General features: G+C 42.4%; 1 protein-coding gene across 1 annotated transcript in view; it reads right to left on the reverse strand.

The window, feature by feature from the left end:
- Positions 1–206: 206 nt before the first annotated feature.
- Positions 207–25,934, reverse strand: part of sri (sorcin) — a 36,767-nt gene continuing 11,039 nt past the window's right edge. Inside the window, exons 5-8 of the mRNA XM_083638027.1 lie at positions 22,270–22,417; positions 5,606–5,719; positions 4,619–4,677; positions 207–693 (exon numbers count right to left, since the gene is read on the reverse strand). Coding sequence (XP_083494153.1) covers positions 667–693; positions 4,619–4,677; positions 5,606–5,719; positions 22,270–22,417 — 348 coding nt within the window. The 3' untranslated portion in view covers positions 207–666. The remainder of the gene's footprint in view (positions 694–4,618; positions 4,678–5,605; positions 5,720–22,269; positions 22,418–25,934) is intronic.

Here is a 25,934-nt window from a genome sequence, read left to right on the forward strand (position 1 = left end):
CTAACTGTTGTTGTGTGAACCATGGTTGGAGGAAATACAAGCAAATAGTAAACATGTTGTCCCCCCCCAGTGATGTATTCATTCATTGTCAATGCTGCCGCCTATAGCAGCACAAAGCCAACATTACAGTGTGACTAATGAACGGATGGAGACTGATCCATAGTCCCCCTTTGGTGGGGGACAAAAAGGAGCCAAACACCATGTGAGAAGTTCCATGTATGTGGTGGCCACGTTTATTCATTTCATACATGTACATTTTTATACTGGTCAGCTTGTTAGACAGCACTCTTTGACACTCTTTGGGTTAGCACAATAACTGCTGAGCTAAAACATTGACACTATCCTAGATCTAAAAGTGATAATACCCTCAAATATATATAGGCACAGTAGTGGTTACAAGTGAGATTCCTATTCATCGGTTACAGTATGTATTAAAATGACCAAAATGGAATGTGACAATGATGTTTTAATGCTGCTTTTATGTAACAGCAATCAAACATAGGCTATATATATATATATAGCTATATATATATACCGTAGCTATATATAAAAAATACAGTGATGACAAAGAAGGTGTTATAAAAATCAATGAAGACATGCTGTTAATGTTGTTTATATGAGAAGACATTAAAAGGCCAGTTTCCTTTCTGTTTAGTCTTTCCGTCTTCATGTGCTCATGGTGCACTGGATGAACTAAAGAGAGAGAGATAGAGATTGAGAGAGAGAGTGTGTGTGTGTGTGTGTGTGTGAGAGAGAGAGAGAGAGAGAGAGAGAGTTGGGTATTACAACTGATGGCAAATATTTTAGTTACAACCTATTCACCTTATGTTCAGACCTTACAGTGGACCAAATTCTTCCGGGTCCGTCTAACACTTCCGGCGGTCACGGCGCAAAATAAAAGAGTTGTTTTTGGAGCAGACAGTGAAGGGGTAAAATAAATAACGTAGCCTACTACTTTGAGCCGGTACACAGCAAGCAAGCAAGTATCCACTGTTAGCCAGGTCAGATAACGTTATCGTCGACAATGACGAGCACTTTCTTGTAAAACATACCTGGACTCCAACAAAGAAAGCTTCGGATAGTTTTCTCTCCTCCGAGGCAGCGCGATAGCAGCGCGAGCCATTAACGTCAATAAAGACCCGCAGACGTTAACGTAATCCCCTGGAATGCGAGACTTAATGAGCCAGTTACATGGCGTTGCATTCTTAGACATTGCCGTTTGCTTTTATTTGGTATGTTACATACAATTGGCTAAATTATTAGTTAATTCAGAGTTAGATGATATTGGAGCAGCGCAGCCATTTTTTATTTTATTTTATTATTATTTTTAGCCGGAAGTCGTAGGACGGCCACAGAACCGGGTCAAATGGGCGTGGCTACATAAGGTGAATAGAGTGCCTAGTCTCGCCATCACAAGATTTCCCATGGGACTTGAGGAAGAGAATTCTCCATACATTTCCCCATAGAAGTTTATGCAATCTCAAATCAGAAGAGACAATAGAACCCCCGCCCCCCCCTCCCTCCCAATCTCAAATCAGAAGAGACAATAGAACTCCCTTCCATTTTTTGTTTTCTTTATGTTTTATGGTCATTTCAAAATCACATGAGGTCCCCAGGTAATACTACTCCCACGGGAATAGGGCCGTGTCGTGTGTAACAAAGAATATTTACAGCTAGATTAAGCTAGCAAAGCAGTTTTGCCCTACAGATGTGGACAGCAAATTACATTTTGGCTAACAGGCTATGGATTTGGATATGATACTGAGAGATAGCCAACCTCGTCGAGTAGATCTATTCTTTTTCAGAATACATTGGGGTAATGATGATGATGAACAACAACCATAACCTATTGCTTGCTGCCTCGCAGCAGTGAAGCGTGGAGCCGCCTGCTGACTCAAATCCAAGTGTCTCTCCAACTTGCAATGCACAAACCAGCAGTCAAAACCCATGCGTAATATGAACATACATCAATAACTCCTCTGCTATACTCAATTCTAAATTGATTTATTTCATTTAAATTGCCCTGTAGCCTAATCTGGGGATTGCGGTCGTAAATTCGGCTGTGTCAACCACACTTATATAACCAGTAGATCAAAGGCGACGAGATGCCTACGCATGTGCCAAGCGGGTGCGCTTGTTGAGACGAGTATGACCACTTGCCGAGTGCCGACAAACCTTTCTCAGAGTAATATGCTGTTAAAGGATGGGTTTTCCGTGGGGAATATGAATATATATTAAATCTCACGCCCCTAAGGTTTTCGAATCCGTTGAAATTTTTGAAATTGGAGGTTTACTCACAGAGATATCAACCGAAATCCACTCTGTGTGTGGGGGGGGGTGGTGGGGGGGAGGTGCGGGTGCGGGGACTCGAAATACTACATTTCCCACAATGCACTGGGCTCGCGTGGCCTTCGTTTTTATGCCCACCCCTCAGGCATTTGGCTGATATCAAACTCCAGTAGGTGGCGGTAATGCACATATATGTTTGCCAACCGCCATAAAACTCAAAGAAGAAGAAGAAGAAGGCTTCGACAATGAAATATACAAAGAACAAGAAATAAATCGAAAATAAAATTGCCTCCAAATTGCACCAAATGTAAACGGTAGTATATATGTCGGGAGATGTCTTCATAAAAAAAATTTCATGCATTTTAAGGCATTTTCTTAGGAGTTACGCGCATCTGATGTTGTAACTATTTTCTGTAAAAATGTGTAAAAACGGGTACATTGCTCAGCGTTGATTTCGTTACTTCAACCCACCTACTACTAGATGTAAAATTTGACGAGCTTTCCAATGCCGCCAGTCCCGTGTCGATTAGTGCTTCCGTTCCCGAGATAATGGTCTCTTTGCAAGGAACTATGGGAAGCTAATATTAGCTACAGCAGGCTAGGCGCTTGAAAAGATGGCTGCGTTTTTGTTTTGGTCAAGGCCTCTGAAGGGGCGTGGAGGACCTCTAGAGGCGGGACCATGGCCAACAACAGTTGTAGTTCATAGGTGCACGAGTTCCGCAAGGCGGACTTAGGCCAGATGACGCGAAACGCGTCGGCTGGCCCAAAAAATATGTGAGAGATGCTTGATATCTCTGGCAGTGAATATCCAATTTCAAAAATTTCAACGGATTCGAAAACCTTAGGGGCGTGAGATTTAATATATATTCATATTCCCCACGGAAAACCCATCCTTTAAGATATCGACGGAAGTGGAAATAAAGTGTCAGAATACATGTAATAAAATCAGAACAAACGCATTTTCATTTTTAAATCAAGTTGTGTGTTTCTGCAATGTCAGGCTACATTTGATGCAGACATCACGGCATTTTGAAATAATAGACATCTCATTAAGAGGATGGCTACTGTATTTCTCTTAAACATACATAGGCCAAATAAGGCAAAATAAACCTACCTTTTTTATTTAGCAGCCAGCCATATTTACAGTATATGATTGCTAGTAGCCTATTTAAAATTCTTAGTTGAAAGGTTGAATCTCCATCGTTGGGGCAGCCCATATAATCCCCAGTCGTTCCCACAACGGGTATATTCAGCTATTCTGCTAAAATATGTGCACAGTGTGCATTCAGTAGCGTTACATACTGTATAGCCTACGGCTGGGGTTTTCAAAGTGAGGCAGAGTGGGCCTTCCCTGAGAGAACATGCAGCCCCCCCCCCCCCCCCCCCCATCCCCCACACACAGAAATATATTATTACTATTATTGTTGCATGTTCCACTCGGGCATAAAAATGAGTTGCAAAAATGTTCATCTTTATTTTTCAGATTTTAAAAGATCTTTATCCTTGTTTCAAACATCATCACTGCACACCCTACTTTAATGGGAACAATGAGTCTGTGTCTTTGATGTGATATATATATATATGATATACTAGTGATGGACACACGTACAAAGGAATAAACACAGATCATCCTCTACCTGCAGTCTTGACCGGTACTTGCTTTTAATCAACCCGCACTCACACAGGTATGTTGAGCTGAAGGGAATGGAATTTTATAGCCTTTTTGGAGAGCTGGGGGAACTCCGTCTCCACAGACAGCCAAAAGTGTGCAAGTGACACTTCACTCATCTTTTGTTTCAAGTCCATATTAGAGTTCAGCTCGACTAGGGCTGATATGGCTTCCTTCCATAGTCTAATATTTAGCCATATTTCTTTCGCCAAGATAACATCTCAACAAGGCTTGTGATGCAGGTTACTCACGGTTTGCTGTCCAGTGATAGTCGTAGTCGTAGTTGATGAGTGGAAGGCAAGGCAATGTGATTGTGTGTGTGCCTGTATCAAACTACACTATGAACAGGATATACCGCGTGGCAGCACAAACCCAAAGTATCAAAGAAAATAAACAAACAAAACTTTAACTTGCACTTGTCAAACGAACAATAATTTATAGTGCCACAGTTTTACCACAAACTGCGACTTTATTGCCTTCCAAAGTTATCTTATAAATTGACAAACATCATATGGGTACCCAGTGACACAATTCACACAATCAAAACAATTAATGTATCTCTCCGTTCACCACCATTCATATTTCTAAGACGCTGGTGCGTATAGGCTCTGACCAGAAGGTGATGGACTTTGGCTCTCTATTTCAGTTGGGTTAACTTACATCATCATACTGAAATGTGGCAGCACCTTGTCTAGCCGTGTCCCTCATTTGGAATGCATCTGAAACACACAAACACACACATTTTTTTTTTTTTTTTTTTTACAGACTTTCATATTTGATTTTACCAATGCATTCTTATCGTTTATCTCAGGGACATTGATTATTTTTTGTTCTATTGTCTGTAAAGTACTCTGTAACTCATTGAAAAGTGCTCCACAAATAAAGCTAATTAAAACAACAATAAGGGTGGTCCCATCAGGTTTCTTGGGACCCCGTGATCGGTATCGGCCCAACTGTTTATTGGCAGGCAACATGAGCAACATATTCCACTCTCTTATGCTTAAAATACACTACAAGAGTTTCCCTCCGATTTTACATAGGATTTCCAGTTGGGCTCAGTCTGTATTTGTTGACTCTAGTCTGCAGTTGTTGTGCCAATTAGCAGCAAAATCTGTTAGTGTATTATACGAGGGATCAGCCGAGCAGCATTTTGGTAAACAAACCGCGTCACTGGGTGGCAACGGCAATGGAACCCTATGGAGCCCAAGTGGTGTGAGGCGTGAGTGTCTGCTCTAGCCGTCTACCTCTGTGTACATTTTAAAAACTGTAAAAGTTCACACAACTTTAACGCGACATGCATATATTATAAATCAAACTCTTGAGCTACTTCTGCCCTCACTCAGAATGTCAAAATATAACAAACAAGTATAGCTTTCCTGTGGAATAAAACATATACAGTTCGGTCCAGTTCCGATCTTGTTTCCTCCCCCACATGGCATGTAGAGAAATTGTCTCGTGTGTTTTGTGTCATTTGAATGATCGTCTCTTCTAATCTGCCTTTATAGAGACCACGATCAACCTATTTAGTACCAATATCGGCCGATCGTTATCTGTGCCCGATTGATCGGAGCACCCTTAAACAATATCGCGCACGCACGCACACACACACACACACACACACACACACACACACACAGGTAAACTCACTGGTAAGGCTGCGGAGCTTGACGCAGCAGGTGACGTAATCGTCGAAGGTAATCTTGCCTTGTGTGCTGTAGCGCTTGACGATGCCGTTCAGCGCCTGGGGGCTCAGGTTGTAACCTCCACAGCAACACAACAACAAATCAAGATTAACATTTATAAATGAGATTCAGTGAGGGCATCAAAACAATGAGCTTCAATGCCTAAATACCCAACATTACAAGCAAAAAGCAGTACCGGCAGTGGATTCTGTATTACTAAATAGTAAATACATCAATCAATCCATAAATATATAAAAATGCATAAAAGTGCATCTTGTTGGAGTCAGGGCTGGTCACTGCGCACGTTTTACTCACATATGCGGCTAAAAATAGAACAGTGCGAATTGTAAAATGCCTTTTGGGGCACGTGGTGCGAGTACAGAATTCAACCTTCAATATATATATTTTTTTTTTCAGAGCCTTAAAAATCAGAACGGCATTAAAGTTGAGAGCCTGTGTCCCAGTTCACTTGAAGGCAACACAGCGTTGCCTTGAACCAATGGTGACTGGTGAAAAAAAGCACATGATCTCTCGCCAGCGGAAAAACAAGCAGCTTGCTCCCAGTGCTCCACAGAAGAAATGTCTAGCATTACATTACATTACATTACATTACATTACGTCATTTGGCAGACGCTTTTATCCAAAGCGACTTACAATAACACACTTTTTGTCAGCAATAGAGCAATCAACTATGGAGCACAGTCTATGACAACTACAAATCCTGAAGGAACAGTGGTATGAGTTTTAGTTTAGGATTTATTTTTATTTTTTTATAGAGAGAGAAAGAAGAGAGAGAAAGAAGTTAGATCAAGAAGGGCCCAGGTGGAGCCTGAAAAGGTGAGTCTTTAGTCTTTTCCGAAAGATCGGCAGTGATTCAGCAGTCCTGACCGAAGGTGGCAGCTCGTTCCACCATTGGGGTGCCAGGGAGGAGAAGAGTCGAGATCGGGATGAGCGACTTTTGAGCGCCCGTAGCGAAGGAGGAGCGAGGCGCCCTGCACTGGTGGAGGAGCGAAGGGAGCGGTGAGAGACCATAGATTGCAGGTACAGGGGAGCTGACTGGTGTACTGCCCTGTAGGCCAGTACCAGTGTCTTGAATTTGATGCGAGCTGAGATGGGAAGCCAGTGGAGGTCCCGGAAGAGGGGAGTGACATGAGAGAATTTGGGTTGGTTGAATACCAGACGGGCTGCAGCGTTCTGAATGAGCTGAAGCGGTCGGATGTCGGTGGCAGGTAGGCCAGCCAGGAGCACGTTGTAGTAGTCCAGGCGAGGGACGATAAGTGACTGGACCAGGAGTTGAGTCGCTTCTCTTGTGAGGAAGGGACGGATTTTGCGGATGTTGTAGAGGGAGAACCTACAGGAGCGTGCTGTCGCAGCTATGTTGGCAGAGCAAGACAGCTGGTTGTCGAGGATCACCCCAAGGTTCTTAGCTGTTTGGGAGGGCAGTACAGTGGTGTTGTCGATGGAGATGGAGAGATCTGTGAGAGGACAGTCTTTCCCTGGGAGGAAGAGTAGCTCTGTCTTACCAAGGTTGAGCTTGAGGTGGTGGGCAGACATCCAGTCGCCAATGTCCTTGAGACATGCAGAGATGCGAGCCTCGATTTGAGTGTCGGAGGGGGGGAAGGAAAGGAAAAGTTGGGTGTAATCAGCATAGCAGTGATAAGAGAAGCCATGAGAAGAGATCACATAGGCAAGAGATCTGATATAGAGAAGAAAAAGTAAGGGGCCCAGGACTGAGCCCTGGGGGACACCAGTGCTAAGAGGGCAGGATCTGGAGACGGACCCTCTCCATAAGACCTGGTATGAGCGGTTTCGAGAGATAGGAAGCAAACCAGGAGAGTGCAGAACCTGAAATGCCGAGGTCAGACAGAGTGGAAAGAAGGATTTGGTGATTGACTGTATCGAAGGCAGCAGACAGCTCAAGGAGGACAAGGACAGAGGAGAGGGATGAGGCCTTAGCAGTGTGAAGGGCCTCTGTGACAGCAAGAAGAGCTGTCTCAGTGGAGTGAGAAGCCTTGAAACCGGACTGCAGAGGGTCCAAGAGGTCATTCTGGGAGAGATAGAGAGAAAGTTGTTCGGACGCTGCTCGTTCAAGGGTTTTGGAGAGGAATGAGAGAAGAGAGACAGGTCTGTAGTTCTGAATAGCAGTAGGGTCAAGGGAGGGTTTCTTAAGCAGAGGCTTGACTCTTGCAGCCTTTAGAGCAGGCCTTTAGAGCAAGCCGTCCTCATACGTCCAAAGTGTGGGAGCATTTCACCCACAATAATGTGAAGTGCAAAATCTGCTAAATAAGCTGAACTCGCTTATCATGGCAGCACGAGTATGATGCACGAGCATCTCAAAAGGAAGCACGTTGTGGCGAATGCAGATGAAGGCTAATTAGCTTGTTAGCTCACTGCCAACCGCAACGTTACATTTTAGCTGCTAACGTTAGCTATTGGCTAACGATATTAACGTTAAAACTTAAGCCTGCTGTAACGTTGTCATCATAGCAACGTTAAGCTCATGTGTTGCTGACGGGAATACTGGAAACCTCATTTTACTCCGCAGTTTGCACTCTACTTACTACATTTAAAAATGTGTTTGATGCCTGAGAAGACTGAAACAATTTATTTTTGTTGATATTTTGGTTGCATACATAGTGAATAGTTTTTGGTTCCATTTCCATTCCACGTAGTCGTGCCCTAATTTTATTTTGCATTATTCATTCAATGGATAGTACATATTTCATTGCACTATATGTTTTCAATTTCAATGTGTACTATTTTGCAGTTTTGCAATTTGCACTATATTACATTTATTACATGCAAGTACATTGATGCCAGAAATAAATATTCTGCTAACATGCTCTAAACTTTAAAGTTCATGAAAATATTATTTTTGAGTGAATTATCATCTTAACTCATTCTCTGCCAAAGACGTACTCGGACGTACTTTTTACAATGGCGTTCTGTGCCAAAGACGTACTCGGACGTACTTTCATGTTTTGCTTGTTTACATTAGATCAGACCCTTTCCCAGCCTGTGACATTGTTTCAAGTCAAACTGATAAAAGGAACCCGCTAAATCACGTTTAGTATTTATAGTATAGTCACCCATTTAGCTCATTGAGTGCCAATGACAGCCTGAAAAAGCCCCGTGATCAAAGAGAAAACCGCTCATGCTGCAGCCCAGAGCCATGTAGATTGTTCTGGCTGCAACTGACGGTGCCTGCGAACACAGTCAATCCGCGCACACAACTGAGCCCTTCTGCCTCTGTCTGTCTGTCAGCATAGTTTCTCCACACGATTAGCCGCTAGAAAAGCAGCAGCCGACACTGAAAAGCCAAACCTTTCCCTGCAGTCCGCGTGTGGCTTTTCCATGTTGCGCTGCCTGGGAGGCGGCGCACAAACAGCACTCCGAAAATAGACGCTGGGTGCGTGAGGCTGTGTGTTACTAGTGTGGGGAGGAGTTTTCAGCTGAGGGGGGGAGAGGGGGGTGGGGCACGCAGGGCAGGACACAACTACACCACGTCACTACATCAGAAAATATTAGCTAGAGTCAGTGAATGTGCTTGAAATGCTTCATTTCACAAAAGGCTGAATATCTCAGCTTATAATTTGAAATGCCTGAAAACGCTGAAAACAACCTATCTTCTCCGGCTCATAACTAAAGAACGGAAAATGGTATCAATAAACTTTTTTTTGCTGATGAATGATACAATAGAGTCTCCTTGTTCTTTTTGCGTGTTCGGTGTTTACATAGTAATATCACACAATATTCTGTGGGCCTCGAGAAATCACTGAAAACGCTCTGAAACTCTGGCACTGGGAGCATCGTTCTCCAAAAGTGGCTGGCACTCAATGAGTTAATTGTCTTTATTTTTATTTGGCACATGCTTAAAACAACTTGAAGCTAAATTTACCAGGCTAGAATATCACACCCACTAAAGAGTTTTGAGATGTGAGTAGGTGGTTTTACCAGGCTAGAATATCACACCCACTAAAGAGTTTTGAGATGTGAGTAGGTGGTTTTACCAAGCTAGAATATCACACCCACTAAAGAGTTTTGAGATGTGAGTAGGTGGTTTTACCAAGCTAGAATATCACACCCACTAAAGAGTTTTGAGATGTGAGTAGGTGGTTTTACCAGGCTAGAATATCACACCCACTAAAGAGTTTTGAGACATGAGCAGGTGGTTTTACCAGGCTAGAATATCACACCCACTAAAGAGTTTTGAGACGTGAGCAGGTGGTTTTACCAAGCTAGAATATCACACCCACTAAAGACTTTTGAGATGTGAGCAGGTGGTTTTACCAGGCTAGAATATCACACCCACTAAAGAGTTTTTAGACATGAGCAGGTGGTTTTACCAGGCTAGAATATCACACCCACTAAAGAGTTTTGAGACGTGAGTAGGTGGTTTTACCAGGCTAGAATATCACACCCACTAAAGAGTTTTTAGACGTGAGCAGGTGGTTTTACCAAGCTAGAATATCACACCCACTAAAGAGTTTTTAGACGTGAGCAGGTGGTTTTACCAAGCTAGAATATCACACCCACTAAAGAGTTTTTAGACGTGAGCAGGTGGTTTTACCAAGCTAGAATATCACACCCACTAAAGAGTTTTTAGACGTGAGCAGGTGGTTTTACCAAGCTAGAATATCACACCCACTAAAGAGTTTTTAGACGTGAGCAGGTGGTTTTACCAGGCTAGAATATCACACCCACTAAAGAGTTTTGAGACATGAGCAGGTGGTTTTACCAAGCTAGAATATCACACCCACTAAAGAGTTTTTAGACATGAGCAGGTGGTTTTACCAAGCTAGAATATCACACCCACTAAAGAGTTTTTAGATGTGAGCAGGTGGTTTTACCAAGCTAGAATATCACACCCACTAAAGAGTTTTTAGACGTGAGCAGGTGGTTTTACCAAGCTAGAATATCACACCCACTAAAGAGTTTTGAGATGTGAGTAGGTGGTTTTACCAGGCTAGAATATCACACCCACTAAAGAGTTTTTAGACGTGAGCAGGTGGTTTTACCAAGCTAGAATATCACACCCACTAAAGAGTTTTTAGATGTGAGTAGGTGGTTTTACCAGGCTAGAATATCACACCCACTAAAGAGTTTTTAGACGTGAGCAGGTGGTTTTACCAAGCTAGAATATCACACCCACTAAAGAGTTTTGAGATGTGAGTAGGTGGTTTTACCAGGCTAGAATATCACACCCACTAAAGAGTTTTTAGACGTGAGCAGGTGGTTTTACCAAGCTAGAATATCACACCCACTAAAGAGTTTTGAGATGTGAGTAGGTGGTTTTACCAGGCTAGAATATCACACCCACTAAAGAGTTTTGAGATGTGAGCAGGTGGTTTTACCAGGCTAGAATATCACACCCACTAAAGAGTTTTGAGATGTGAGTAGGTGGTTTTACCAGGCTAGAATATCACACCCACTAAAGAGTTTTTAGACCTGAGCAGGTGGTTTTACCAGGCTAGAATATCACACCCACTAAAGAGTTTTTAGACGTGTGCAGGTGGTTTTACCAGGCTAGAATATCACACCCACTAAAGAGTTTTGAGATGTGAGTAGGTGGTTTTACCAGGCTAGAATATCACACCCACTAAAGAGTTTTTAGACGTGTGCAGGTGGTTTTACCAGGCTAGAATATCACACCCACTAAAGAGTTTTTAGACATGAGCAGGTGGTTTTACCAGGCTAGAATATCACACCCACTAAAGAGTTTTTAGACGTGAGCAGGTGGTTTTACCAGGCTAGAATATCACACCCACTAAAGAGTTTTTAGACATGAGCAGGTGGTTTTACCAGGCTAGAATATCACACCCACTAAAGAGTTTTTAGACGTGAGCAGGTGGTTTTACCAGGCTAGAATATCACACCCACTAAAGAGTTTTGAGATGTGAGTAGGTGGTTTTACCAGGCTAGAATATCACACCCACTAAAGAGTTTTTAGACGTGAGCAGGTGGTTTTACCAAGCTAGAATATCACACCCACTAAAGAGTTTTGAGATGTGAGTAGGTGGTTTTACCAGGCTAGAATATCACACCCACTAAAGAGTTTTTAGACGTGAGCAGGTGGTTTTACCAAGCTAGAATATCACACCCACTAAAGAGTTTTGAGATGTGAGTAGGTGGTTTTACCAGGCTAGAATATCACACCCACTAAAGAGTTTTGAGATGTGAGCAGGTGGTTTTACCAGGCTAGAATATCACACCCACTAAAGAGTTTTGAGATGTGAGTAGGTGGTTTTACCAGGCTAGAATATCACACCCACTAAAGAGTTTTTAGACCTGAGCAGGTGGTTTTACCAGGCTAGAATATCACACCCACTAAAGAGTTTTTAGACGTGAGCAGGTGGTTTTACCAAGCTAGAATATCACACCCACTAAAGAGTTTTGAGATGTGAGTAGGTGGTTTTACCAGGCTAGAATATCACACCCACTAAAGAGTTTTTAGACGTGAGCAGGTGGTTTTACCAAGCTAGAATATCACACCCACTAAAGAGTTTTGAGATGTGAGTAGGTGGTTTTACCAGGCTAGAATATCACACCCACTAAAGAGTTTTGAGATGTGAGCAGGTGGTTTTACCAGGCTAGAATATCACACCCACTAAAGAGTTTTGAGATGTGAGTAGGTGGTTTTACCAGGCTAGAATATCACACCCACTAAAGAGTTTTTAGACCTGAGCAGGTGGTTTTACCAGGCTAGAATATCACACCCACTAAAGAGTTTTTAGACGTGTGCAGGTGGTTTTACCAGGCTAGAATATCACACCCACTAAAGAGTTTTTAGACGTGAGCAGGTGGTTTTACCAGGCTAGAATATCACACCCACTAAAGAGTTTTTAGACATGAGCAGGTGGTTTTACAAGGCTAGAATATCACACCCACTAAAGAGTTTTGAGATGTTAGTAGGTGGTTTTACCAGGCTAGAATATCACACCCACTAAAGAGTTTTTAGACATGAGCAGGTGGTTTTACCAGGCTAGAATATCACACCCACTAAAGAGTTTTTAGACATGGGCAGGTGGTTTTACAAGGCTAGAATATCACACCCACTAAAGAGTTTTGAGATGTGAGTAGGTGGTTTTACCAGGCTAGAATATCACACCCACTAAAGAGTTTTTAGACATGAGCAAGTGGTTTTACCAGGCTAGAATATCACACCCACTAAAGAGTTTTTAGACATGAGCAGGTGGTTTTACCAGGCTAGAATATCACACCCACTAAAGAGTTTTGAGATGTGAGTAGGTGGTTTTACCAGGCTAGAATATCACACCCACTAAAGAGTTTTGAGACGTGTGCAGGTGGTTTTACCAGGCTAGAATATCACACCCACTAAAGAGTTTTGAGACATGAGCAGGTGGTTTTACCAGGCTAGAATATCACACCCACTAAAGAGTTTTGAGATGTGAGTAGGTGGTTTTACCAGGCTAGAATATCACACCCACTAAAGAGTTTTGAGATGTGTGCAGGTGGTTTTACCAGGCTAGAATATCACACCCACTAAAGAGTTTTTAGACGTGTGCAGGTGGTTTTACCAGGCTAGAATATCACACCCACTAAAGAGTTTTTAGATGTGAGTAGGTGGTTTTACCAAGCTAGAATATCACACCCACTAAAGAGTTTTGAGATGTGAGTAGGTGGTTTTACCAGGCTAGAATATCACACCCACTAAAGAGTTTTGAGATGTGAGTAGGTGGTTTTACCAGGCTAGAATATCACACCCACTAAAGAGTTTTGAGATGTGAGTAGGTGGTTTTACCAGGCTAGAATATCACACCCACTAAAGAGTTTTGAGATGTGAGTAGGTGGTTTTACCAAGCTAGAATATCACACCCACTAAAGAGTTTTGAGATGTGAGTAGGTGGTTTTACCAGGCTAGAATATCACACCCACTAAAGAGTTTTTAGACGTGTGCAGGTGGTTTTACCAGGCTAGAATATCACACCCACTAAAGAGTTTTTAGATGTGAGTAGGTGGTTTTACCAAGCTAGAATATCACACCCACTAAAGAGTTTTGAGATGTGAGTAGGTGGTTTTACCAGGCTAGAATATCACACCCACTAAAGAGTTTTGAGATGTGAGTAGGTGGTTTTACCAGGCTAGAATATCACACCCACTAAAGAGTTTTGAGATGTGAGTAGGTGGTTTTACCAGGCTAGAATATCACACCCACTAAAAAGTTTTGAGATGTGAGTAGGTGGTTTTACCAAGCTAGAATATCACACCCACTAAAGAGTTTTGAGATGTGAGTAGGTGGTTTTACCAGGCTAGAATATCACACCCACTAAAGAGTTTTGAGATGTGAGTAGGTGGTTTTACCAAGCTAGAATATCACACCCACTAAAGAGTTTTGAGATGTGAGTAGGTGGTTTTACCAGGCTAGAATATCACACCCACTAAAGAGTTTTTAGACGTGTGCAGGTGGTTTTACCAGGCTAGAATATCACACCCACTAAAGAGTTTTTAGACGTGTGCAGGTGGTTTTACCAAGCTAGAATATCACACCCACTAAAGAGTTTTGAGATGTGTGCAGGTGGTTTTACCAGGCTAGAATATCACACCCACTAAAGAGTTTTGAGACATGAGCAGGTGGTTTTACCAGGCTAGAATATCACACCCACTAAAGAGTTTTTAGATGTGAGTAGGTGGTTTTACCAGGCTAGAATATCACACCCACTAAAGAGTTTTGAGACATGAGCAGGTGGTTTTACCAGGCTAGAATATCACACCCACTAAAGAGTTTTTAGACATGAGCAGGTGGTTTTACCAGGCTAGAATATCACACCCACTAAAGAGTTTTGAGATGTGAGTAGGTGGTTTTACCAGGCTAGAATATCACACCCACTAAAGAGTTTTTAGACGTGTGCAGGTGGTTTTACCAGGCTAGAATATCACACCCACTAAAGAGTTTTTAGACGTGTGCAGGTGGTTTTACCAGGCTAGAATATCACACCCACTAAAGAGTTTTTAGATGTGAGCAGGTGGTTTTACCAGGCTAGAATATCACACCCACTAAAGAGTTTTTAGACGTGTGCAGGTGGTTTTACCAGGCTAGAATATCACACCCACTAAAGAGTTTTTAGACATGAGTAGGTGGTTTTACCAGGCTAGAATATCACACCCACTAAAGAGTTTTGAGATGTGAGTAGGTGGTTTTACCAAGCTAGAATATCACACCCACTAAAGAGTTTTGAGATGTGAGTAGGTGGTTTTACCAGGCTAGAATATCACACCCACTAAAGAGTTTTGAGATGTGAGTAGGTGGTTTTACCAGGCTAGAATATCACACCCACTAAAGAGTTTTGAGATGTGAGTAGGTGGTTTTATCAGGCTAGAATATCACACCCACTAAAGAGTTTTGAGACATGAGCAGGTGGTTTTACCAGGCTAGAATATCACACCCACTAAAGAGTTTTGAGATGTGAGTAGGTGGTTTTACCAGGCTAGAATATCACACCCACTAAAGAGTTTTGAGATGTGAGCAGGTGGTTTTACCAGGCTAGAATATCACACCCACTAAAGAGTTTTTAGATGTGAGTAGGTGGTTTTACCAAGCTAGAATATCACACCCACTAAAGAGTTTTTAGATGTGAGTAGGTAGTTTTACCAGGCTAGAATATCACACCCACTAAAGAGTTTTGAGATGTGTGCAGGTGGTTTTACCAGGCTAGAATATCACACCCACTAAAGAGTTTTTAGATGTGAGCAGGTGGTTTTACCAGGCTAGAATATCACACCCACTAAAGAGTTTTTAGACGTGAGCAGGTGGTTTTACCAGGCTAGAATATCACACCCACTAAAGAGTTTTGAGATGTGAGTAGGTGGTTTTACCAGGCTAGAATATCACACCCACTAAAGAGTTTTTAGACGTGTGCAGGGGGTTTTACCAGGCTAGAATATCACACCCACTAAAGAGTTTTTAGACGTGTGCAGGTGGTTTTACCAGGCTAGAATATCACACCCACTAAAGAGTTTTTAGACATGAGCAGGTGGTTTTACCAGGCTAGAATATCACACCCACTAAAGAGTTTTTAGACATGAGCAGGTGGTTTTACCAGGCTAGAATATCACACCCACTAAAGAGTTTTTAGACGTGTGCAGGTGGTTTTACCAGGCTAGAATATCACACCCACTAAAGAGTTTTTAGACATGAGCAGGTGGTTTTACCAGGCTAGAATATCACACCCACTAAAGAGTTTTTAGACATGTGCAGGTGGTTTTACCAGGCTAGAATATCACACCCACTAAAGAGTTTTGAGACATGAGCAGGTGGTTTTACCAGGCTAGAATATCACACCCACTAAAGAGTTTTGAGACATGAGCAGGTGGTTTTACCAGGCTAGAATATCACACCCACTAAAGAGTTTTTAGACATGTGCAGGTGGTTTTACCAGGCTAGAATATCACACCCACTAAAGAGTTTTGAGATGTGAGTAGGTGGTTTTACCAGGCTAGAATATCACACCCACTAAAGAGTTTTGAGACATGAGCAGGTGGTTTTACCAGGCTAGAATATCACACCCACTAAAGAGTTTTTAGACATGTGCAGGTGGTTTTACCAGGCTAGAATATCACACCCACTAAAGAGTTTTGAGATGTGAGTAGGTGGTTTTACCAGGCTAGAATATCACACCCACTAAAGAGTTTTTAGACATGTGCAGGTGGTTTTACCAGGCTAGAATATCACACCCACTAAAGAGTTTTGAGACATGAGCAGGTGGTTTTACCAGGCTAGAATATCACACCCACTAAAGAGTTTTTAGACATGAGCAGGTGGTTTTACCAGGCTAGAATATCACACCCACTAAAGACTTTTGAGATGTGAGCAGGTGGTTTTACCAGGCTAGAATATCACACCCACTAAAGAGTTTTTAGACATGAGCAGGTGGTTTTACCAGGCTAGAATATCACACCCACTAAAGAGTTTTGAGATGTGAGTAGGTGGTTTTACCAGGCTAGAATATCACACCCACTAAAGAGTTTTGAGATGTGAGTAGGTGGTTTTACCAGGCTAGAATATCACACCCACTAAAGAGTTTTTAGACATGAGCAGGTGGTTTTACCAGGCTAGAATATCACACCCACTAAAGAGTTTTGAGATGTGAGTAGGTGGTTTTACCAGGCTAGAATATCACACCCACTAAAGAGTTTTTAGACGTGTGCAGGTGGTTTTACCAGGCTAGAATATCACACCCACTAAAGAGTTTTTAGACGTGAGCAGGTGGTTTTACCAGGCTAGAATATCACACCCACTAAAGAGTTTTGAGATGTGTGCAGGTGGTTTTACCAGGCTAGAATATCACACCCACTAAAGAGTTTTTAGACGTGTGCAGGTGGTTTTACCAGGCTAGAATATCACACCCACTAAAGAGTTTTTAGACGTGTGCAGGTGGTTTTACCAGGCTAGAATATCACACCCACTAAAGAGTTTTGAGATGTGTGCAGGTGGTTTTACCAGGCTAGAATATCACACCCACTGAAGAGTTTTTAGACGTGTGCAGGTGGTTTTACCAGGCTAGAATATCACACCCACTAAAGAGTTTTTAGATGTGAGTAGGTGGTTTTACCAAGCTAGAATATCACACCCACTAAAGAGTTTTGAGATGTGAGTAGGTGGTTTTACCAGGCTAGAATATCACACCCACTAAAGAGTTTTGAGATGTGAGTAGGTGGTTTTACCAGGCTAGAATATCACACCCACTAAAGAGTTTTGAGATGTGAGTAGGTGGTTTTACCAGGCTAGAATATCACACCCACTAAAGAGTTTTGAGATGTGAGTAGGTGGTTTTACCAAGCTAGAATATCACACCCACTAAAGAGTTTTGAGATGTGAGTAGGTGGTTTTACCAGGCTAGAATATCACACCCACTAAAGAGTTTTGAGATGTGAGTAGGTGGTTTTACCAGGCTAGAATATCACACCCACTAAAGAGTTTTTAGACGTGTGCAGGTGGTTTTACCAGGCTAGAATATCACACCCACTAAAGAGTTTTTAGACGTGTGCAGGTGGTTTTACCAAGCTAGAATATCACACCCACTAAAGAGTTTTGAGATGTGTGCAGGTGGTTTTACCAGGCTAGAATATCACACCCACTAAAGAGTTTTGAGACATGAGCAGGTGGTTTTACCAGGCTAGAATATCACACCCACTAAAGAGTTTTTAGATGTGAGTAGGTGGTTTTACCAGGCTAGAATATCACACCCACTAAAGAGTTTTGAGACATGAGCAGGTGGTTTTACCAGGCTAGAATATCACACCCACTAAAGAGTTTTTAGACATGTGCAGGTGGTTTTACCAGGCTAGAATATCACACCCACTAAAGAGTTTTTAGATGTGAGTAGGTGGTTTTACCAGGCTAGAATATCACACCCACTAAAGAGTTTTTAGACGTGTGCAGGTGGTTTTACCAGGCTAGAATATCACACCCACTAAAGAGTTTTTAGACATGAGCAGGTGGTTTTACCAGGCTAGAATATCACACCCACTAAAGAGTTTTGAGATGTGAGTAGGTGGTTTTACCAAGCTAGAATATCACACCCACTAAAGAGTTTTGAGATGTGAGTAGGTGGTTTTACCAGGCTAGAATATCACACCCACTAAAGAGTTTTGAGATGTGAGTAGGTGGTTTTACCAGGCTAGAATATCACACCCACTAAAGAGTTTTGAGATGTGAGTAGGTGGTTTTACCAAGCTAGAATATCACACCCACTAAAGAGTTTTGAGATGTGAGTAGGTGGTTTTACCAGGCTAGAATATCACACCCACTAAAGAGTTTTGAGATGTGAGTAGGTGGTTTTACCAAGCTAGAATATCACACCCACTAAAGAGTTTTGAGATGTGAGTAGGTGGTTTTACCAGGCTAGAATATCACACCCACTAAAGAGTTTTGAGATGTGAGTAGGTGGTTTTACCAGGCTAGAATATCACACCCACTAAAGAGTTTTGAGATGTGAGTAGGTGGTTTTATCAGGCTAGAATATCACACCCACTAAAGAGTTTTTAGATGTGAGTAGGTGGTTTTACCAAGCTAGAATATCACACCCACTAAAGAGTTTTGAGATGTGAGTAGGTAGTTTTACCAGGCTAGAATATCACACCCACTAAAGAGTTTTGAGATGTGTGCAGGTGGTTTTACCAGGCTAGAATATCACACCCACTAAAGAGTTTTTAGATGTGAGCAGGTGGTTTTACCAGGCTAGAATATCACACCCACTAAAGAGTTTTTAGACGTGAGCAGGTGGTTTTACCAGGCTAGAATATCACACCCACTAAAGAGTTTTGAGATGTGAGTAGGTGGTTTTACCAGGCTAGAATATCACACCCACTAAAGAGTTTTGAGATGTGAGCAGGTGGTTTTACCAGGCTAGAATATCACACCCACTAAAGAGTTTTTAGACGTGAGCAGGTGGTTTTACCAGGCTAGAATATCACACCCACTAAAGAGTTTTTAGACGTGAGCAGGTGGTTTTACCAGGCTAGAATATCACACCCACTAAAGAGTTTTTAGACGTGTGCAGGGGGTTTTACCAGGCTAGAATATCACACCCACTAAAGAGTTTTTAGACGTGTGCAGGGGGTTTTACCAGGCTAGAATATCACACCCACTAAAGAGTTTTTAGACGTGTGCAGGTGGTTTTACCAGGCTAGAATATCACACCCACTAAAGAGTTTTTAGACATGAGCAGGTGGTTTTACCAGGCTAGAATATCACACCCACTAAAGAGTTTTTAGACATGAGCAGGTGGTTTTACCAAGCTAGAATATCACACCCACTAAAGAGTTTTTAGACATGTGCAGGTGGTTTTACCAGGCTAGAATATCACACCCACTAAAGAGTTTTTAGACATGAGCAGGTGGTTTTACCAGGCTAGAATATCACACCCACTAAAGAGTTTTTAGACATGAGCAGGTGGTTTTACCAGGCTAGAATATCACACCCACTAAAGAGTTTTTAGACGTGTGCAGGTGGTTTTACCAGGCTAGAATATCACACCCACTAAAGAGTTTTGAGACATGAGCAGGTGGTTTTACCAGGCTAGAATATCACACCCACTAAAGAGTTTTGAGACATGAGCAGGTGGTTTTACCAGGCTAGAATATCACATCCACTAAAGAGTTTTGAGACATGAGCAGGTGGTTTTACCAAGCTAGAATATCACACCCACTAAAGAGTTTTTAGACATGTGCAGGTGGTTTTACCAGGCTAGAATATCACACCCACTAAAGAGTTTTTAGACATGTGCAGGTGGTTTTACCAGGCTAGAATATCACACCCACTAAAGAGTTTTGAGATGTGAGTAGGTGGTTTTACCAGGCTAGAATATCACACCCACTAAAGAGTTTTTAGACATGTGCAGGTGGTTTTACCAGGCTAGAATATCACACCCACTAAAGAGTTTTTAGATGTGAGCAGGTGGTTTTACCAGGCTAGAATATCACACCCACTAAAGAGTTTTGAGATGTGAGTAGGTGGTTTTACCAGGCTAGAATATCACACCCACTAAAGAGTTTTTAGACGTGAGCAGGTGGTTTTACCAGGCTAGAATATCACACCCACTAAAGAGTTTTGAGACATGAGCAGGTGGTTTTACCAGGCTAGAATATCACACCCACTAAAGAGTTTTGAGATGTGAGTAGGTGGTTTTACCAGGCTAGAATATCACACCCACTAAAGAGTTTTTAGACGTGAGCAGGTGGTTTTACCAGGCTAGAATATCACACCCACTAAAGAGTTTTGAGACATGAGCAGGTGGTTTTACCAGGCTAGAATATCACACCCACTAAAGAGTTTTGAGACATGAGCAGGTGGTTTTACCAGGCTAGAATATCACACCCACTAAAGAGTTTTGAGACATGAGCAGGTGGTTTTACCAGGCTAGAATATCACACCCACTAAAGAGTTTTGAGACATGAGCAGGTGGTTTTACCAGGCTAGAATATCACACCCACTAAAGAGTTTTGAGACATGAGCAGGTGGTTTTACCAGGCTAGAATATCACACCCACTAAAGAGTTTTGAGACATGAGCAGGTGGTTTTACCAGGCTAGAATATCACACCCACTAAAGAGTTTTGAGACATGAGCAGGTGGTTTTACCAGGCTAGAATATCACACCCACTAAAGAGTTTTTAGACATGAGCAGGTGGTTTTACCAGGCTAGAATATCACACCCACTAAAGAGTTTTGAGACATGAGCAGGTGGTTTTACCAGGCTAGAATATCACACCCACTAAAGAGTTTTGAGATGTGAGTAGGTGGTTTTACCAGGCTAGAATATCACACCCACTAAAGAGTTTTTAGACGTGTGCAGGTGGTTTTACCAGGCTAGAATATCACACCCACTAAAGAGTTTTTAGACGTGAGCAGGTGGTTTTACCAGGCTAGAATATCACACCCACTAAAGAGTTTTTAGACGTGTGCAGGTGGTTTTACCAGGCTAGAATATCACACCCACTAAAGAGTTTTTAGACATGAGCAGGTGGTTTTACCAGGCTAGAATATCACACCCACTAAAGAGTTTTTAGACGTGAGCAGGTGGTTTTACCAGGCTAGAATATCACACCCACTAAAGAGTTTTTAGACGTGTGCAGGTGGTTTTACCAGGCTAGAATATCACACCCACTAAAGAGTTTTTAGACATGAGCAGGTGGTTTTACCAGGCTAGAATATCACACCCACTAAAGAGTTTTTAGACATGAGCAGGTGGTTTTACCAGGCTAGAATATCACACCCACTAAAGAGTTTTTAGACATGAGCAGGTGGTTTTACCAGGCTAGAATATCACACCCACTAAAGAGTTTTTAGACATGTGCAGGTGGTTTTACCAGGCTAGAATATCACACCCACTAAAGAGTTTTTAGACGTGAGCAGGTGGTTTTACCAGGCTAGAATATCACACCCACTAAAGAGTTTTTAGACGTGAGCAGGTGGTTTTACCAGGCTAGAATATCACACCCACTAAAGAGTTTTTAGACGTGTGCAGGTGGTTTTACCAGGCTAGAATATCGCACCCACTAAAGAGTTTTTAGACGTGTGCAGGTGGTTTTACCAGGCTAGAATATCACACCCACTAAAGAGTTTTTAGACGTGTGCAGGTGGTTTTACCAGGCTAGAATATCACACCCACTAAAGAGTTTTTAGACGTGAGCAGGTGGTTTTACCAGGCTAGAATCTCACACCCACTAAAGAGTTTTTAGACGTGAGCAGGTGGTTTTACCAGGCTAGAATATCACACCCACTAAAGAGTTTTCAGATGTGAGCAGGTGGTTTTACCAGGCTAGAATATCACACCCACTAAAGAGTTTTTAGACGTGTGCAGGTGGTTTTACCAGGCTAGAATATCACACCCACTAAAGAGTTTTTAGACATGAGCAGCATCCTAATGAAAGAAAATGTATTTGTATGAAAACTCAGGGATGGGCATTTTCACAACAGCCATTTTGTGTCTAAAAGGCAAGGTACAACACAGGAGCAACCAAAACATTAATGAGGGCGCCAGCAATGGAACACCTAAATGGATTTTAAGTTGGAAACCCTCATTAATGTTTTGGTTGCACCTGTGTTCACGCTGCCTTTTAGACACAAAATGGCTGCTATGAAAAAGGTTAATTATTTTTAAGTGAGTTACCCATGGCAGTCACAGCCTGCTGCATCTCCTGGCCCTCCACGGTCCCGCTGCGGTCCCGGTCCACCGACATGAAGTGCTGCTTCCAGCTGTTCACCACGCCCCACAGCTCCTTGAACTCATTGAAGCCCATGGTGCAGGACATGTCCCTCTGATAGCAGCTCGTCAAGGACCAATCACAAGGGGAAGAATTGTGTATGTATATGCTTTGCGCCGCCAGACCTGTAGGTGTCACTGCAGGCTGGTTGTATGGAAGATCCTACTTCCTCTAAGCTCCACCTCCTGAGCAAGTATAAATATTAAGCGGTATCTAGTGTTCAGGGAGATGGATGCATTTGATTGCCACAGGCCTTGTGACCTATACTGGCACCTGCCGCCATAGCGGCGATCTAACATGCAGCGGCTTCACTGAACGCAGGCCCGCTCCAACCCATTACGCAGAGTACGCAGACTGCGTAGGGCATCACGTGACTGAGGGCACCAAAAAAAAAAAAAAAAAAAAATTTTTTTTTTTTTTTTTTTTTGGTGCCCTCAGTCAGGCCACTCACTGAACAGCAGGCCAGGCGCCGCCTACTGGTTTACTAGTGGTTTTATTACTTTATTCAGGGTGCATCTCATTGTAAAATTGGACTCGGCCCAAATTGGGCTTCAAACGGCCCAAATTGGGCTTCAACCGGCCCAAATCTGGCTTCAACTGGCCCAAATCTGGCTTCAACTGGCCCAAATCGGGCTTCAGACGGTCCAAATCTGGCTTCAAACAGCCCAAATCTGGCTTCAAACGGCCCAAATTGGGCTTCAAACAGCCCAAATTTTTCGCCGCCGCCCTTCGGACGCCGGCACGCACGTCGGCCTGTATCGGCCTGGCCTGCTTGGTATCTAATGCCCAGCCTGAATTATGATCCCAGTCCGCCCCTGCTTGCATGTACAGTTTAACAATCACTTGTTTGCTGACATGTACAGTAATTCTAACAATTGTTTGTTTCCCACATGTAATGAAATGTGAGATACACTAGTATCGTTCATAATTAATGATTTTGCAGTCTTTCGTTTGACAGTTATTGAAAGTTTTACGGGGGGGGGGGGGCACCACAGAACAATTACGCTTAGGGCACCCAAATGGCCAGGATCGGCCCTGACTGAACGGGACCAGATCCTCTGTCCATTTATATATGTCGATGGTTCGAGCAATGAGTTGAAGAAAATTATGTAAACACGTACGTTAGGGCTGGACCCGAATATCCGACTATTCGTTTGGGTAGGTAAGGTATTGGGTTTTCAATTTGGGGATTTGGATATTCAACATCAAGCCAATGAGGTAAGCTTGCTAATGTAATGTTACGTAGCCGCGACGCACAACTATAAAGGACTTTCTTTTAGTCCTTTATAGCTGCGCGTCGCGGCTAAACGTTACATAACACTGACAAAGCTGTTAACTTGTAAACAAGCAACTTACATCGCGTGCAATGACAAGCAAGATGCGGTGAGGAAGAGGGGATGACTCCTTGTCATGTTCCATTAATCCATTATGATGACCGAACATAATCATTATGGTAAACAAAACTTGCATCCAATAACATTAGGGTACTTACTTGGGAAAGTGAAAGCCACCCCGCTGTCTGTCTGACAACAGGGGAGGGGTGGGTGGGAGTATTAGGCTACTCCACATGCACTCTGTTTACAAACTTGTGTACAATAGAGATTTAAAGTGGGGGAAAATCCCTTTGCCCTGTCAAACAGCTGGAATACAAACATCTGAGAGGGAGGCGCACCCCACACTTTGAAAATCGATGCTCTAGAGCAGTGTTTCTCAAACTTTTTCAGACCAAGGACCACTTAACCCATTGATACCTGATGCAGCATTTGCGTGTATATCCCTCATTTGTGTGTATCCCTTTAAGACGGCGAACCGGGTCTTTAACACGTTGAGTGCCAAGGACGAGATATCTCGGCTTACATAATCCAACCGTTGAGTGCCAAGGACGAGATATCTCGGCTTACATAAACATTTTTTTTTTTTGACGGTGGGACATCGATCAACCCCTTTTACGTCTCCTATACCACTATTGGAGGAAGAGAATGTGTATAATCTATTTTACCGACCACTAAGTGGCGACAGTGCCCTCCAGACAGAGAGAAAGCCGAGCAAAAAACAGCCACGGGTCCGCGGGAGAAAGCCATTCTAATTTTCAAGGAAATAGCTGGGCGAAAACTCTTTCGATTTCACACACACACACACACACACACGCGCGCGCACACACACACCCTCGAGTACCTTTGCGCATAAATAAGACCAGAATCGCAAAAGCTTCTTCAAAGCTCTCAGCCGACACCTCAAGAAACGAACGAGCCCGTTTTACAGTAATCCAAACTGCCCGAGAGCGCCAGCAGGAGCCAGCAGCAGCAGCACAGACGGAGGGAGGAGTTTGGAGACACACACACACACACACACACACACACACACACACAATACAGTATACAGACTTGCCCAAGGGCACCCATAATCACAGGCACGTGAGGTGGTTCTAAAAATCCATTTATCTCAAAACTCTCTGAAAATCTCTGAAACCATGCTGTACTCAACGGCTAATATCTACATAACTACGGTACTAACTCTACAAACTAACTCTTTTAGACAGAGAAAGCACACATTCTATTAGTTCTTTTTAGATGATTGGTGTTCACGAAGTCTTAACAGAAAAGAATCCTTGGCTCTTGTAAAATGAGCCAGAATCCTCAAAAAAAAACCTGGCATAACTTACCTACAGCATTGAAAAAACGGCTGGCACTCAATGTGTTAAGGGATACATACACAAATGCTGCATCAGGTATCAATGGGTTAAACCAATGAAAAAAACTCGGGGGGAACACCTACTCCCAAAAACATCCCCAAAAACAATAGGCCTACGTAAATTCCGGACTATAAGCCGCACCTTTTTTCCCGTTTTTTGGCCTTTTTTGGCCCCTGCGGCTTATATAACGGTGCGGCTTATCTATGGATTTTTTCCAAAAAAAAAAACAACTCTCTTTTTTAGCACTCTTTCTAACTATAAATCCTATATAACTATAATAAGTTTTAATTTCCTCTCTTGCCCTCTTTTCACCACACTGTATGACACTGTATGACACTGTGTGCACTGTAAAAAACAACACAGGTGGTGTTGTGTTATGTTGTTTTGTTGAAATGTTAATAAATGGGAGCTTCCTCAAACAGCCATCTCTTTCCCGACAATCCCCTCTGTGCATGAACCCTTACATATGGTAATTAAACATTAAAACACAATAAAAAAAAAAAAAAAAAAAAAAACCATTAAAACACCCGCGGCTTATAGTCCGGTGCGGCTTATATAAGAAAAAAATAGTCAACTTTGCAGGTGCGGCTTATACACCGGTGCGGCTTATAGTCCGGAATTTACGGTACTTCAACTGTAAATTACAAATTACATGCCAATTAAATGACAAATAGCAGTACAATTAATCTAATTTTTGGCTTCCCACAATTATGAAAACAAGATAACCGATATAAAAAATATATTATGTAATTTATTTTAGTTAGTCCATTTACTTTTTTTTTTTACATTTATTTCTCCTGTTCAGTTCAAATATATTCAAAGCTCAAAGAAAGTTTTTTCTAGTTCAATAAATGCACAATGTTGCCAAAGTCAAATCTT

The sequence above is a fragment of the Poromitra crassiceps genome (assembly GCF_964638095.1).
Source record: "Poromitra crassiceps genome assembly, chromosome: 1".
NCBI classification, from domain to species: domain Eukaryota; kingdom Metazoa; phylum Chordata; class Actinopteri; order Beryciformes; family Melamphaidae; genus Poromitra; species Poromitra crassiceps.